General features: G+C 40.9%; 1 protein-coding gene across 1 annotated transcript; it reads left to right on the plus strand.

Moving 5' to 3' along the window:
* The first annotated feature begins 14,326 nt into the window (after positions 1–14,326).
* Positions 14,327–16,575, plus strand: LOC143546529 (uncharacterized). Its single transcript, XM_077038184.1, has 2 exons — positions 14,327–14,568; positions 15,222–16,575. The coding sequence occupies exons 1-2, from the start codon at positions 14,327–14,329 to the stop codon at positions 16,537–16,539; spliced, it is 1,560 nt and encodes a 519-aa protein (XP_076894299.1). The 3' UTR covers positions 16,540–16,575.
* The last annotated feature ends 797 nt before the right edge of the window (positions 16,576–17,372 follow it).

Here is a 17,372-nt window from a genome sequence, read left to right on the forward strand (position 1 = left end):
TCCAAATGTACACGTAAACACTTTCATGGAGGCGAGCCCCAATACTTGTAAGGCCCCGATACCGGTAGCCCTACTTTCGTGTTGGATTTACTCATAAACACAGTTCTAAATATCAGAGTTAATTAAAACATTTACGCGGAATATAAAACTTTCATAAAACTTTACATAATTCATAACTTGTCTCAAAACATCCTTTGTCTTTCAACATTAAAGCATTAAATTAAAACATCATAAGTCTTCAGATGCCAGATTCTTGTTCAGTGCCATGTGTCTCCTCAAGCGAGTTGCCTCATCCTACTCACCTGCGTGCATACTAAAAGTCAGCTACGCTGAGTGAGTTCTAGTTAATCACATAATCATACAATACATTCTTACATTCCATACTTAATCTCTTAACTTTCTTTCATATACACCTAAGTGCTTTTACTTTCATTTTTTTACTTTCATACTTTCTTTACATACATAATCATACGTTCATTCTTACCTTCATACTTTCCTTACATACATAATCATACTTCTTAAAGAGCCTTTCGCCATATAACCTCACAGATATTATAAGGGTCTGGTCCCTAGTTTTCGAATATTAGAAGGGTTCGATTCCCTACCATCACAGATATTATAAGGGTCTGGTCCCTATCATCACAGATATTATAAGGGTCTGGTCCCTAGTTTTCGAATATTAGAAGGGTTCGATTCCCTAACATCACAGATATTATAAGGGTCTGGTCCCTATCATCACAGATATTATAAGGGTCTGGTCCCTAGTTTTCGAATATTAGAAGGGTTCGATTCCCTAACATCACAGATATTATAAGGGTCTGGTCCCTATCATCACAGATATTATAAGGGTCTGGTCCCTAGTTTTCGAATATTAGAAGGGTTCGATTCCCTCTTCGTTACCATACAACCATACATCATACCTCGAGTATTATTAGGGCTCGGTACCCTTTTCGTAACCATACAACCATACATCTTTATTTCCTTCTTTTATTAACTTTATCACATTTATACGCATGAGCATACATATCATATTTACCTTATACATAACATTACAACCTGACGGTACGTGCAATATCCGAAGATCGTTCACGTACCATCAAGCAATCATTCATACATATCACATATATCACATAGGGCATACACTTATCACTTAGGATAAATGTATTAACAACACATCAAGTATGCACACAGCCCCGAAAACATAACAAGGAATGGGGCTAGAAACTCACCTGAACACGGTTACGTTCTCCGTTGATCGTAATCCCTTTCTTCAGTTGCGCACGGCTGGCTGTATAACAAGTATACGCATCAGTTAACTATCACTTCTCATATTGCATTTCTATCTTTATATGACCCACAACGAACGGGGGTCCGGGGGCAGCGCCCCCGGCAGCGGGGTCTAGGGGCGGCAGCCCCTAGCAGGGTCCAAAGGGCAGAGCCCCTGGCTGGGGTCGAGCTGCCAGGTCAGCTTGGAAAAATTTTATTTCCATTAACTGTCTTAACACATTTTTCATTAGATTTTTAATTTATTTTCTAATCGAACTTGACTTTAGGCGAAGTTACCAGCTAGGCGAACTTAGCTTTACAGCGAAGTTGCCATCAGGCGAACTTGGCTTCAGGCGAAGTTGTCATCAGGCGAACTTGGCCTCAGGCGAAGTTACCAGTTAGGCGAACTTAACTTTACAGCGAAGTTGCCATCAGGCGAACTTGGCTTCAGGCGAAGTTGTCATCAGGCGAACTTGGCCTCAGGCGAAGTTACCAGTTAGGCGAACTTAACTTTACAGCGAAGTTGCCATCAGGCGAACTTAGCTTGCAGGCGAAGTTCATCAGGCGAACTTAGCTTGCAGGCGAAGTTCGTCACTTTGAAGGCGAAGTTGCCCAGATGAAGGCGAAGTTGCCCAGACAGCCGCTGTTTTAGCTTCTGATCGGCATTTCGAGCGATTTTAACACCCTTGCTATGGTTCAATATCACCCACTACACTACCGGCCATTTTCGGTCGTTTATACACTAAAAAGTTTGGATCTTTAAACTTCAAAGATCAAGAACCATACCTTTTTGGGCTTGTTTGGATCTCGTTTACTTGCTTAATCACAACCAACCGCTCTCTCTTTCTCGGACCTCGCTCTCCCTCTCCTCGGCTGCCGCCGGCGGTTGTAGGTGGTGTGTATGTTATGGAGTGTTTTTTTAGGAAAAGGATGGAAATGAAGGTATTTTGGGGTTTTGGGGGTATTTATATCCCTGAAATCCCATTCTCATTTAACCCATCTCAATTAATCCAAGTCCAAGACCCGCTCCTTACCCGATATTAATTAATTACGCGAAATCACTAAACATAACTTCCTTTATTCATCATTAAAATTTTAGGATGTTACAAGTCTCCCCTCCTTAAAGAGGTTTCGTCCCCGAAACCTAACTATTACATAAACAAACTAGGGTAAAACTTGCGCATCTCATCCTCGGCTTCCCAAGTAGCATCTGATCCCTTGCGGTGTTTCCATATCACTTTTACCAAGGGTATAATCTTGTGACGAAGCTGCTTCTCCTTGCGATCAACGATCTCTATCGGTTGCTCGATGTAGTTCAATTGTTCATCAACCTCAATGTCCATTAATGGCACGTGAGACGTGTCATCAGCTAGACACTTCCTCAGATGGGAAACATGGAAGGTTGAATGAATTCCTTCTAACTCATCGGGTAAATCCAGTTTATAAGCTACTTCACCCACACGACCTACAATCTTGAACGGTCCAATGTACCTCGGTCTCAACTTTCCTCTTTTCCTAAAACGGATAATTCCTTTCCAAGGCGAGACCTTAAGCATCACATTGTCACCAACGTTAAACTCAATTGGTCGTCGCCGCTTATCTGCATAAGACTTTTGTCTGTCTTGTGCGGCTTTCATTCTTGCTTTGATCTGATCGAACTTTGAAGACGTTTCTTGAACCACTTCTAGGCTTCCCATTTCTTTCTGACCAATCTCACCCTAACACACCGGGGTTCTACATCGTCTACAGTAAAGCATCTCAAACGGTGGCATACCAATACTTGAATGGTAATTGTTGTTATAGGAGAACTCTGCCAGATGCAGATGATCATCCCAACTTCCACCAAAATCTAAGACACAAGCACGTAGCATATCCTCAAGGGTTTGGATCGTCCTTTCAGACTGTCCATCGGTTTGAGGATGATACGCCGTACCGATGTTCAACCTCGTCCCCATAGCTTCATGGAATTTCTTCCAGAACCTCGAAGTAAACCGTGTATCTCTATCAGACACGATCGATAACGGTACTCCATGCTTGGTTACAACTTCTTTGATGAACAAGCTTGCTAACGTTTCTGACGAGATGGTCTCTCGTATGGGCAGAAAGTGAGCACTCTTGGTCAAGCGGTCCACAATCACCCAGATGGTATCATGTTGCTTAGCTGTACGCGGTAGCTTAGTTATGAAGTCCATGGTGATGTGTTCCCATTTCCACTCAGGTATCTCTAGCGGTTGCATCTTCCCATAAGGCTTTTGGTGTTCGGCTTTGACTTGTAAGCAAGTTAAGCACTTACCAACATAATCCACTACATCGTTCTTCATTCCTGGCCACTAGTAATCTCTTTTCAAGTCTTGGTACATCTTTGTAGCTCCTGGATGGATTGAGTACCTTGACTTATGAGCTTCATCTAAGATTCGACTTCTAAGATCACCATGGCGTGGGATCCACATACGGTCGAACCTAGTCTTAACTCCATGAGTGTTTTCCATCAACTCATCTTGCTGACCATAAATCCTTTTTTTCTTTACTAACCCTTCATCTACTAACACTTCTGACTGCACCTTGATGATTTCTTCAAAAAGACTCGGGTTCATGATCAACTTGTATGACTTCACTGTTGCAAGGACTTCCTCATTCTTACGACTTAACGCATCAGCGACCACGTTAGCTTTACCGGGGTAATACTTAATCTCACAGTCGTAATCCTTTATCAATTCTAACCATCTTCTCTGCCTCATGTTCAATTCTTTCTGCTCGAAGAAGTACTTTAAACTCTTATGATCTGTATAGATAGTGCACTTAGTACCGTACAGATAATGCCTCCATATCTTAAGAGCATGCACTACAGCTGCTAACTCCAAATCATGCGTCGGATAAGTACTCTCATGGACTTTCAACTGTCTAGACGCGTAAGCTATCACCTTCCCTCGTTGCATTAACACGCAACCTAACCCTTGATGCGAGGCATCAGCACAAACAACGAAATCCTCGTCACCATTGGGTAGAGCAAGGATTGGAGCTTGCGTGAGTCTCTTCTTTAATTCTTCAAAGGCTTCTTCTTGAAACTTTCCCCAACTGAATACTATCGACTTTCGGGTCATACCGGTCAGCGGTGCGGCTATCTTGGAGAAATCTTCGATGAATCTCCTATAGTAGCCAGCTAACCCTAGGAAGCTTCGTATATCAGTGGGATTCTGCGGAGTCTTCCAATTCGTTATCGCTTCAATCTTAGCTGGGTCCACGGTAATTCCTTCCGGATTAATCACGTGACCTAAAAATTGCACTTCTCTTAACCAGAACGCGCACTTTGAAAACTTGGCATACAACTTCTCTTTCTTCAGAGTCTCCAATACCTCTCTCAGATGCTCAGCATGGTCAGACTCGTTCTTTGAATAAATCAATATATCGTCATTGAAGACGATAACCGACTTATCAAACATCAGCCGACACACCCTATTCATCATGTCCATAAATACTGCAGGAGCATTTGTTAGACCGAATGACATTACGAGGAACTCGTAGTGTCCATACCGCGTTCGGAACGCTGTCTTAGGGATGTCTGCCTCCTTCACCTTCAGCTGATGGTAGCCTGATCTGAGATCTATTCGTGAGAACCAACTTGAACCTTGAAGTTGGTCAAACAGATCATCAATCCTTGGCAAAGGATATCTGTTCTTTACCGTAAGCTTATTCAACTCACGATAGTCTATGCACATTCTCATACTTCCATCCTTCTTTTTCACGAACAACACTGGTGCGCCCCACGGGGAAACACTTGGTCTTATGAAACCTTTGTCGAGGAGTTCTTGCAGTTGTGACATCAATTCTTTCATCTCGGACGGTGCTAGACGGTAAGGCGCTTTCGCGACAGGTTGGGCTCCTGGTATTAAATCTATCTGAAATTCTATCTCTCGCTCCGGCGGCAACCCCGGAAGATCCTCAGGGAATACTTCTGGGTAGTCGCGTACAATAGGAACATCTTTCATTTCTTTCGTCTCGGCCGCAGCGTTGACGACATACGCCAGGTAGGCACGACACCCTCGCCTTAGCAAACCCTCGGCTTTTATCATCGAAATGACACTAAGTCCAGAACTTTCCTTATCACCATAAACCGTTACCGCACTACCATCCAATGACTTTAACCTTATCATCCTACTCTTACATACTATCTGAGCCTCAAACTCAGACAACCAATCCATACCCAAAACCACATCGAACCCTCCCAAGGTCATAACGTACAAGGTAACCGGGAACTCATGTCCTTCCAATTCTATCTTACAGTTCTTAACCATTTTTGTTATTTTAACCGAAGTGTCACTGGCGGTTTCTACTACAAAAGTTTCAGACACTCGGCAACATTTCATTTTAGCTAGTTTACTAAATGGTGTGGCTACGAAACTTTTGTTTGCGCCCGAATCAAATAATACAGAAGCGGAAACACCGTTCACTAGAAACGTACATGTGACGACATCCGGAATCTGCTTGGCTTGTTCTTGGGTCAGCATGTAGGCTCTAGTTCTTGGCCTAGCTTGATCGGCACCTTTCATCCCACTACCTCCAGCCTCACCTTCAGTGCACTCCCTTGCCATATGGCCTGGCTTGCCACATTTGTAACATGCTGGCTTTGCTCCGCACTCATTAGCATAGTGCCCTACCTTCCCACACTTATAACACACATTAGACCCCATCCGGCATTCCCCACCGTGAGCCTTTCCACATTTGAGACAAACACCAGAACTTTTACCCCACTTGCACTCACCACCATGCATCTTTCCGCAGGTCTTACACGATCTCTTCTCCCACACTCTCTGCTTCTTATCTTTGGGGTTCCATAACTGAGTACCGGGTCGTTTAGCAGGAGCGGCCCATTTCTTCTCTTTCTTCTCGTCTCCCACCACCACATCATCCGCAGCCAGGTCTGCATAGACCATCTCTGCGAGTTCGACAGCAGAATCGAAGGTAGCAGGTTTACTTGTCCTGACTAACATGCGGACTCTCTGTGGTAATCCCCTCACATAACACTTGATTCTCTTAGCCTCAGTGCTGACCATATCGGGTACCAACCTAGACATTCGATTGAACTCTGTAGTGTACTCACGATGTGTCATCGTCCCAGCTTTCAAGTTTAGGAACTTCATCTCCGCCCTTTCAACCTCGACGTCAGCACATAACTTCTTCATTACTAACTCCTTCAGATCGTCCCACTTCATCTCTTTGATCTCTTCTCGGGTCTTCCTCTGCTCCACACTCTCCCACCAATACATAGCCTCATCTTCAAATGATTGGGTGGCATAACCGACAGCTTGGTCAGGACGACACTCGCTGATTCGGATAATTTTGTCCATGGCGGTTATCCACTGAAGAGTAGCGATTGCGTCTCCTAAACCAGTCAGCTTAGGCGGGTCGCAACCTTTGAAGGACTTATAGTTGCAACCGCCTCGGCCCCTCTTCCTATCATCATCTTTCACAGACCTTACCTCACTTGAGTCACCCCTTTCCCTCTCGTCATCCTTCCTACCATTACCACCTGCCCCTTCAACAGTTCTTTCACGGCTTCCAGCAGACCTTCCCGGGGTAATATTCTTCACAGCAGTGGCTACAGCTTGAACAATAGCTGCTTGAATTGCAGGATCCAGTTGAACTCCTTCATTGTTTTCCGGGTTCCTTCCCGCTGCGCTTCCTTCAGCTTCAGTGTTGGAAGCGGTCTCAACCGAAGGTTGCTGGACACGACGAGGCCTGCCGCGTCGTCCAGTGCGACCTCCAGCTCCAACAATGTCTCCGGCTCCAGCCATCGTATTCTAAAAGGGAAAACACAAACATCATCATTCAAGGAACTATTTAGTACAAGGATAGCAAGGCTAACAGGTAATAACAGTGGCCAGCTATGACTAGCTGATCACATTGCTTTCCGTGTCCTATACACTTCCCTTTATGAGTCTATTTGTGCTGGTTCTACTTAAGCAATTAGTCAAATCAACAATCAATTATTCGTATCACTTTTGTCCACATATATTTTCTTTCTCATTAACATATATCATTTAATCATACAATTTACCTTTACTGATCTTGCTTGAGCGACACATGGCATTCTTGGACTGGCATCTTCTTTCATTTCTTACTTATATCCCATACTCTGTTCGAGTCTAAGCATGTAGGATGCTTAAATCTCTCGAACTTTGCTCTGATACCAACTTGTAAGGCCCCGATACCGGTAGCCCAACTTTCGTGTTGGATTTACTCATAAACACAGTTCTAAATATCAGAGTTAATTAAAACATTTATGCGGAATATAAAACTTTCATAAAACTTTACATAATTCATAACTTGTCTCAAAACATCCTTTGTCTTTCAACATTAAAGCATTAAATTAAAACATCATAAGTCTTCAGATGCCAGATTCTTGTTCAGTGCCATGTGTCTCCTCAAGCGAGTTGCCTCATCCTACTCAACTGCGTGCATACTAAAAGTCAGCTACGCTGAGTGAGTTCTAGTTAATCACATAATCATACAATACATTCTTACATTCCATACTTAATCTCTTAACTTTCTTTCATATACACCTAAGTGCTTTTACTTTCATTTTTTTACTTTCATACTTTCTTTACATACATAATCATACGTTCATTCTTACCTTCATACTTTCCTTACATACATAATCATACTTCTTAAAGAACCTTTCGCCCTATAACCTCACAGATATTATAAGGGTCTGGTCCCTAGTTTTCGAATATTAGAAGGGTTCGATTCCCTACCATCACAGATATTATAAGGGTCTGGTCCCTATCATCACAGATATTATAAGGATCTGGTCCCTAGTTTTCGAATATTAGAAGGGTTCGATTCCCTAACATCACAGATATTATAAGGGTCTGGTCCCTATCATCAGAGATATTATAAGGGTCTGGTCCCTAGTTTTCGAATATTAGAAGGGTTCGATTCCCTAACATCACAGATATTATAAGGGTCTGGTCCCTATCATCACAGATATTATAAGGGTCTGGTCCCTAGTTTTCGAATATTAGAAGGATTCGATTCCCTCTTCGTTACCATACAACCATACATCATACCTCGAGTATTATTAGGGCTCGGTACCCTTTTCGTAACCATACAACCATACATCATTATTTCCTTCTTTTATTAACTTTATCACATTTATACGCATGAGCATACATATCATATTTACCTTATACATAACATTACAACCTGACGGTACGTGCAATATCCGAAGATCGTTCACGTACCATCAAGCAATCATTCATACATATCACATATATCACATAGGGCATACACTTATCACTTAGGATAAATGTATTAACAACACATCAAGTATGCACACAGCCCCGAAAACATAACAAGGAATGGGGCTAGAAACTCACCTGAACACGGTTACGTTCTCCGTTGATCGTAATCCCTTTCTTCAGTTGCGCACGGCTGACTGTATAACAAGTATACGCATCAGTTAACTATCACTTCTCATATTGCATTTCTATCTTTATATGACCCACAACGAACGGGGGTCCGGGGGCAGCGCCCCCGGCAGCGGGGTCTAGGGGCGGCAGCCCCTAGCAGGGTCCAAAGGGCAGAGCCCCTGGCTGGGGTCGAGCTGCCAGGTCAGCTTGGAAAAATTTTATTTCCATTAACTGTCTTAACACATTTTTCATTAGATTTTTAATTTATTTTCTAATCGAACTTGACTTTAGGCGAAGTTACCAGCTAGGCGAACTTAGCTTTACAGCGAAGTTGCCATCAGGCGAACTTGGCTTCAGGCGAAGTTGTCATCAGGCGAACTTGGCCTCAGGCGAAGTTACCAGTTAGGCGAACTTAACTTTACAGCGAAGTTGCCATCAGGCGAACTTGGCTTCAGGCGAAGTTGTCATCAGGCGAACTTGGCCTCAGGCGAAGTTACCAGTTAGGCGAACTTAACTTTACAGCGAAGTTGCCATCAGGCGAACTTGGCTTCAGGCGAAGTTGTCATCAGGCGAACTTGGCCTCAGGCGAAGTTACCAGTTAGGCGAACTTAACTTTACAGCGAAGTTTCCATCAGGCGAACTTAGCTTGCAGGCGAAGTTCATCAGGCGAACTTAGCTTGCAGGCGAAGTTCGTCACTTTGAAGGCGAAGTTGCCCAGATGAAGGCGAAGTTGCCCAGACAGCCGCTGTTTTAGCTTCTGATCGGCATTTCGAGCGATTTTAACACCCTTGCTATGGTTCAATATCACCCACTACACTACCCGGCCATTTTCGGTCGTTTATACACTAAAAAGCTTGGATCTTTAAACTTCAAAGATCAAGAACCATACCTTTTTGGGCTTGTTTGGATCTCGTTTACTTGCTTAATCACAACCAACCGCTCTCTCTTTCTCGGACCTCGCTCTCCCTCTCCTCGGCTGCCGCCGGCGGTTGTAGGTGGTGTGTATGTTATGGAGTGTTTTTTTAGGAAAATGATGGAAATGAAGGTATTTTGGGGTTTTGGGGGTATTTATATCCCTGAAATCCCATTCTCATTTAACCCATCTCAATTAATCCAAGTCCAAGACCCGCTCCTTACCCGATATTAATTAATTACGCGAAATCACTAAACATAACTTCCTTTATTCATCATTAAAATTTTAGGATGTTACAATACTGTCTCGTATTTTGAGCACGTGTTTCCTAAGTTAGGACACACACATGAGGCCTCATCATCACGAGCGAATGATGTAGGTGCAAGCTCGTCAAGACAAAATGACGACTTGGTTCATGAAGGAACACATGAACGGCCCGAGACTGAGGATGGTGATTTAAGACGAAGCAAAAGACAAAAGGTTGCAAAATCCTTTGGTCCTGACTTCGTAAGCTTTATGGTTGAAGGTGAACCTAATACCTACCATGAAGCGGTGACCTCACCTGAAGGACCTCAATGGAAAGAAGCAATCAAGAATGAAATTGATTCGATCTTACAAAATCATACTTGGGAATTGGTAGATCTTCCAGTTGGTTGCAAACCACTTGGATATCGTTGGATATTCAAAAAGAAGATGAAAGCCGATGGAAGTATTGATAAATACAAGGCGAGGCTAGTGATCAAAGGTTTTAGACAAAAGGAAGGTCTAGACTATCTTGATACTTACTCACCTGTAACACGTATAATCTCTATAAGGTTGGTGCTTGCAATTGCGTCTTTACGAAGTTTGGAAGTGCACCAAATGGATGTAAAAACGGCTTTTCTAAATTGTGATTTGGAAGAAGAGATATACATGGAGCAACCTGAGGGTTTCTCCGCCCCTGGTCAAAAGGGCAAAGTATGCAAACTCATCAAATCTTTGTATGGCTTGAAGCAAGCTCCAAAACAATGGCACCAAAAGTTTAACCAAGTCATGATTAGCAATGGTTTCAAAATTAATGAGTGTGATAAATGTGTTTATGTTAAAAACACAAATGGAGGTTATGTTATTTTATGCCTTTATGTGGATGACATGCTTATCATTAGGAGTAATGATAAAATGGTTCAATCTACAAAAGACATGTTAAAGGCACGATTTGACATGAAAGACATGGGTTTAGTTGATACTATTCTTGGAATAAAAATCATTAAAACCAAAGAAGGTCTTACTTTGAGTCAAGCACACTATGTCGACAAGATTCTTGAAAAATTCAACAAGGAAGACAAGCGAGTGGCTCGTTCTCCTGTTGACACTACTTTACATCTATGTAAAAATAGAGCTGAGCCGGTTGCTCAATTAGAGTATTCAAGAATCATTGGAAGTCTAATGTATCTCATGACATGTACGAGACCCGATTTAGCATACGCGGTGAGTAGGCTAAGTAGATATACTAGCAATCCAAGTGTTCAACATTGGAAAGCTATTATAAGGGTGCTTAGGTACATAAGATACACAAGAGACTATGGTTTGCATTATACCAACCATCCAGCTGTGATCGAAGGGTATACTGATGCGAACTGGATTTCGGATATGAAAGATTCCAAATCAACAAGTGGGTACGTGTTCCTACTTGGTGGGGCAGCAATATCTTGGAAATCATCCAAACAAACTGTAATTGCTAGATCCACAATGGAGTCTGAATTCATTGCCTTAGACAAATCTGGGGAAGAGGCAGAATGGTTACGTCAATTCGTGGAAGACATTCCACAATGGCCAAAGCCGTTGTCGGCAATTTGCATATACTGTGACAGTGAGTCTGCAATTGGTAGATCTCAACGTTCAATGTATAATGGCAAATCAAGGCATATGAGACGTAGACATAACACGATACGACAACTACTGTCAACGGGTGTTATCACGATTGATCATGTGAGGTCAGAAGATAACATTGCAGACCCATTAACAAAAGGCTTAAGCACGGATAAATTTTATAAGTTGTCGAGAGGAATGGGACTAAAGCCCGCGATAAAGGAAGTATGAGGGAAACCTAACTTAGCAGACTGGAGATCCCAAGAGCTAAGTTTAATAGGCAAACTTAATCATATGACCAGAGGCAGTCACTGTGGGAGAGTACTTCAAAACCAAAGGGAGTCTTGAACTTCCTAGTCCTTTCTCCTAGGGGAGTACCCTAAAACCAGTGACATTTGGGAGAGGTTAAGCATATTAGGGTTAAGTGAAATAACCATGATGTTTTTAATGATTCATGGGAATCACCTATGTTAGAGAGAAGTGTGGTCGCTTCGAATGGAATTATGGGGAGGCGCAATTTCCTAGAGCTCTCGCAGAACCAGGACCGTGATTCATGACCATAACGGACACAAGAATGAGGGGTTGACCAAACCAGGGAGAGTATTGTGTGAAGGCGTATTGTCGTCTACACAAATGGGGGTCTGTTCAAAGTCATCGCGACTACAAACCGCTAGGAGGCTAAGTATGCTTCACAACGGAAGGTTCAAAGGGTAACACCTACCTATCCGACAATACTCAAATGCTGAAACTTACTTCGAAGAATCGATTTCCATTCATGTGGGGGATTGTTGGAAAATTTGTTACGTGTGCATTAGTAGGTTGTTATGACACAACAAATGCACACTAATAGACATTGATAAATGAGATATCGATGTGTGATTGTGTGTATTTGAAAGAAAATACTATAGTGGTGTATCCCACATTGGTGGAATGAAAAACTTGTGCCTTGTTTTTCCTCTATAAATAGAGAGGTAAACTAAGTTGCAACACACACCAAACCTTACACACAACACAAGCATTGTTGCAAGGTTTTTCCAACTTCTTCTTCTTTTACATTTCTGGTTTCTTTTATTCGAACCTTTTTCAGGTTTATGGTTAACTCCGGCAGTACTACTGCTCCGCCTGTTGTACCCTGGGAAACAACGAGTTCTCTTGGGAGACTCGAAATATTGTTTTAAGGGCCTCGTGTTCAACACGATCCTCAGCCAAACCGTTTATATTTTTTTTCCGTATTGTATTTGGTTTATTTCTTTGATTCTGTATTGTATTTTAGATTCTTGTATTGTATTGTATGAGTAATAAAATTGTTTGTTAATTTTCTGTTTATTTACTCAATTCACGAATTCGGTTCCTACAGACCTCATGTTAGTTTTCATTAACATCATTCTTGAATCCACTAAATGAGGATGTATGCGAGTAAATATGCTCGTGAGCTATTCTAAATGGGCTTGTAAAGGGCATGAAATGAGTAGAGCTTAAATAAGCTTGAGCTCGAACTTCACATATCAAGTTTTATCGATTTCACTAGCCTAAACAAGTTTGATATCTATAAATACATAACAAATTTCATTTTGTGAAATACTTATGTAACTATATAATATTGAAAGACATAAAAGATAGCCTAAACAAGTTTGTTATTTGTAAATACGTAACAAATTTCATTTTGTAAAATACTTATGTAACTATATTATATTGAAAGAGATTAAAGATGAACGGTTTGGGATAAAACATATGAAGACTCGTCTCGAAATGAGTGGAATTGGTCATGGGTAAAGGAGCCGTCACCAGCCTCAGAATTGTAAGGACTGTGGTCGTATTTGGATTTTCTACCCGGAATGCAATTGAGCCCAGAGGAAGATTCATGGAGGTGGGTGATGGATGACAATGATGCTTTTAATTCCAACGCATGCATGTCGGCCATGCAAAAGGAGAGCAAAGTAACCCTGACTTTCGTTCTTGATTGGAATAAACTTGTTCCGTCAAAAGTGAACTTATATGGTTTGAAGGCGGAGATGAGAAAGATCACAACATTAGATGCTTTATGCAAATGAAGAGTCCTAACCTAGACTAGATGGTGCTCATTATGCGAAGACTTGTAGGAATCGGCTGATCACATTTTAATCTATTTCCTATGTCACCTCGGTTATATGACAACATGTTAGTTGTCGGCGTGGTCTTCAACCGATATATGTGTTTGAGATAAATGATATATTACGGATCACGAGGGCGAAAGAATGGCAAAATAAATCATACTTCACGACATGTAGGTGTCTATAACAAAACTATATTTAATGGCTCAAGGATATCGATCAATAGAATCACAAAAAACTTAAGACGACTTTCGTTCTTACCGGTTAAGTAAAGGGGGGAAATTGTTGGCTTGGATTGGAAGAGGCCGTGCTTGTTTACATTTTGAACAATCTTGATGTAATTTGATGTTGATGTTGATGTTGTATTCATATGTAAACTTGATATATCTAATTCTTGACTAATGACTTACCAATCTCATATTTAATAAAAGCTAGCGGTTAAAAAAAAAGTTAATAAAGTTATGACAAAAGAAGTAAATAATGAAATATTTGACTCGAACCTCAAGCCTTAAATATAAAGTTGGAAATTCACCGTTCGAGAAAAAAAACAAAAAAATAACAAAGAAAAAAAAAACGCCAGTTATAATAAATAATACTAATAATAATTGATCCTTTAAATAAATGAATGAAATGAATAAATATGCCGGTTGAAAAGCTGCTGAAACCGTGTTGATCCTTCAATTTCCTTCCAAGAATTACATGACCCACACTTTCCTTCCAACACACCATTAACAAACCTGAAGAAGAAGAAGAAGAAGAAGAAGAAGCACTTGAATTTAAAACATTAAGAGCACCAATCAATGCGGGTTCTAGGTGACTCATGGTGCTTCTGCAACGGCGGAGGCAAGTCCGAGAGAACCAAAGCCTCCATTTTCTCCGGCAATGCTCCCGCCATGGCCCGCATTTCCAACGCCGGTACCGGCATTCTTATCCACCGGAACCTTTTGCTTACCACACACGCTATTCTTCCCTCGCTCGCTTCCGCTGAAGCCGCCGAGATCCGCCTTCACAACGGCGTCGGTGCTTCACTTTTTCCTCACAGGTTGGTTATTAATTTTGTTGATCTGATTGTTATGTGTTTGAATTTGATTTAATTGGTGATCGTAGATCTATTAATAATAGAATCTCAAGTTAATTACTTAATTGCCCTAATTTATTCAATTTCACCCTTTTTAAATTGCGTATTGAATTAATGTTGTTGTTAGATTATAATTTGAAGTTAATTGCCGTAATTAATAATCAAAATCAGATAATTAGCCCGATGGATAAGATAGTGTTTGGATGTGCATTTACTCGTTAGGTCATTATAATCGGGTTGTTTGGTGTGCTATAGCCCGTGCATTACACGAGTTAAATAATAAAAACGATATGATTCATAAATATGTAAATGCTTATTATATAATTCTAATTCATATTAGGTTAAATAATGAAAAAAAAAGTTCAATTTTTTAAAAGTAAAACGCTGTAATATGGATATCGTTATTATTTAATAGGAGAAAAAAATGGGAAACAAAAAGGCTATACATTAATTAAGGAAATATGCTTAATTAATACGAGCGACGCTCGGGGAAAAATGGTCGAGAGAGTTACATGTGACAAAAAAGTTATTCCTTTATCACGTGGCGTAGATTAGAGTAAATTAGTGTTATCTTTTTTTTTTTTTTTTTTTTTTTTCACATAGTTAATTTTTGACAGGTTTTTCATAACTAGCTCGGTTCTTGATCTAACAATAGTGGGTCTTGATTCAATGGATGGAGACTCAAACATGCCAAGTCAGCAGGCTCATTACTTGAAAGCATGTTCTAAACCGAGTCTAAACCTGGGTAGTATAGTATACCTTCTTGGCTACACCGAAACCAACGAGCTAACCGTTGGTGAAGGAAAGGTGGTTATAGCTACTGATAATCTCATAAAGCTCTGCACTGATGGTGTAACATGGAGTCCTGGTTCACCTGGGTTTGACTCACACGGTAACCTCTCGTTCATGGTTTGTGACCCTATGAAACTTGCCACGTCACCAAACACGAAAACCACATCCACGTCGTCGTCTTCTTCGTTGTCATGGAAGAAAGATTTCCCTATGCAGTTTGGCATCCCGATTCCGGTTATTTGTGATTGGTTAAACCAGCATTGGGAAGGCAGTTTGGATGACTTGGTGAACAAACCGAAACTACCGCTTATTAGATTAATGTCAACGGGCCAAAAAAGCGAACAATCGTGCACTTCCTTCACTATGCGACAAGTTTTCAAAACTACCGAACCCGAAAACGACCCGACACCCGAGATACATGAGTCACCGAAACGTGGGCCCGGTTGTTCCTCGGTTACTAATAGTTGCCAAGATGAAACACCTGCCTGTGATCAGCCCGCTCATGTTCAGGGAATCCCGACACCCGAGATATATGAGTCACCAAAACTCACGTCCGGCCCGTTTAAGAAAAACAAAAACACCCAAATTCAGCTTTTGGACATCAATTTTCCGCCCAAAACTATTAGACTAAACGGGCCCGGGCCAACAGTGCCAGTTAAAAAACAATCGGATCCTGTAACCGAAGCTGATATCGCGTCAATGGATTCGATAAACAGAGACGAGAGCGTGGTGCGGTCATGTTCGTCTCAGGGCCAGGTGTCGGAGGGGCACAATGGGTATATCAGTGAAGGAGAGACCACCATGTACTCAGCAGAAACAGCCGAGAGCCGGAACTACCCGAGTCCTAAACAAGGGAGGTTAAGTCAGCAGCAGGTGGGTCGGAGCCAGAGCTGCGTGAATTACAACCGGTGGGGTCCGGTGCAGGCTAGCCCGGTGGCCCGGGGACGGTCACTTGAAAAGCAGAGAAGCTACATGCAGAGTAGAAAGGTTTTTTCACAAGGTGCAACATCTCAGAGGAGTAATGACTATTATAGCCCTACAGTGTCATCAATAATGAAGAAAAGAAACAATTTGGAGCAACAATGGCCTAACAGGTCTCGTCGCCCGATTGCGGTTCATTCGTCACCAAAATGGGCGTTTTAATGTTGGTTTAAGTTAATAATATTGTTCTTTTTAATCTCATTTTATTTATTTTATGGTGAAATTTTTATGTTTTTAAATGTGCAGTTTGAGAGAAAGATTCAATAAGTTAAAAAAAAAAAGAACAAGTAATCTCACCAAGTTGGCATAAGTTGAATATGAACTCACCTTCTGGCTGGAATGAAAATAACATCCACCTACTTTATGTTGTACATCCATATATCGAGTGTTTTTGGGGGTGTTTGGCCTAGCTTTTTTAACCAAGCTTATAAGAGTTGGACTTTTCAAGTCTTTCTTTTGCAACCTTGACCGTAAATATTTCTGTTCGTGTCATATAATACTTGATGAAAATTATATCAATGTAAAATACATTAAAAACCCAATCCATTCATATATTTTACATCAAGTATTATATAACACAAACAAAAATATTGTCGGTCAAAGTTAAAAAAGAAAGACTTGAAAAATCAAATTATGACACTTATAATGGGACGGAGGGAGTAACTTTTTTTTACAAAATAAGCTTAACTTGGTGTTTGGCTTAGCTTTTTAAGCTTATGCTTATTAGCTTATATAAGCCTATTTGAAGAAGCTTATTTGAAGATGGTTTTTTAGCTTATTTGTTAGAAGCTTATTTGTTTAAGGGTGTAAATTACTCATTTGTTATCAAATGGTGGTGGATTAGTAATTATTACTCTAACAAATTAAAGAATGTTGGATTTAACAACTTATTAAAACACATAATTAATTTATAGAATATAAGCTAATCCAAACACTTAAAAAGAGCTTATCAAATAATAGAAAAAAAGCTATAAGTTAATTTTATATATAAGTAT

This window comes from Bidens hawaiensis, unplaced genomic scaffold (genome assembly GCF_021521415.1).
Source record: "Bidens hawaiensis isolate Kalapana, Puna unplaced genomic scaffold, B.hawaiensis_p1.1 tig00014401_1, whole genome shotgun sequence".
NCBI lineage: Eukaryota > Viridiplantae > Streptophyta > Magnoliopsida > Asterales > Asteraceae > Bidens > Bidens hawaiensis.

Excerpts from the sequence above, each read along its gene's own strand:
- LOC143546529 (XM_077038184.1), top strand. The coding sequence starts at position 14,327 with ATGCGGGTTCTAGGTGACTCATGGTGCTTCTGCAACGGCGGAGGCAAG. Across the intron at positions 14,569-15,221 it reads GCTTCACTTTTTCCTCACAG|GTTTTTCATAACTAGCTCGG; the intron begins GTTGGTTATTAA and ends AATTTTTGACAG.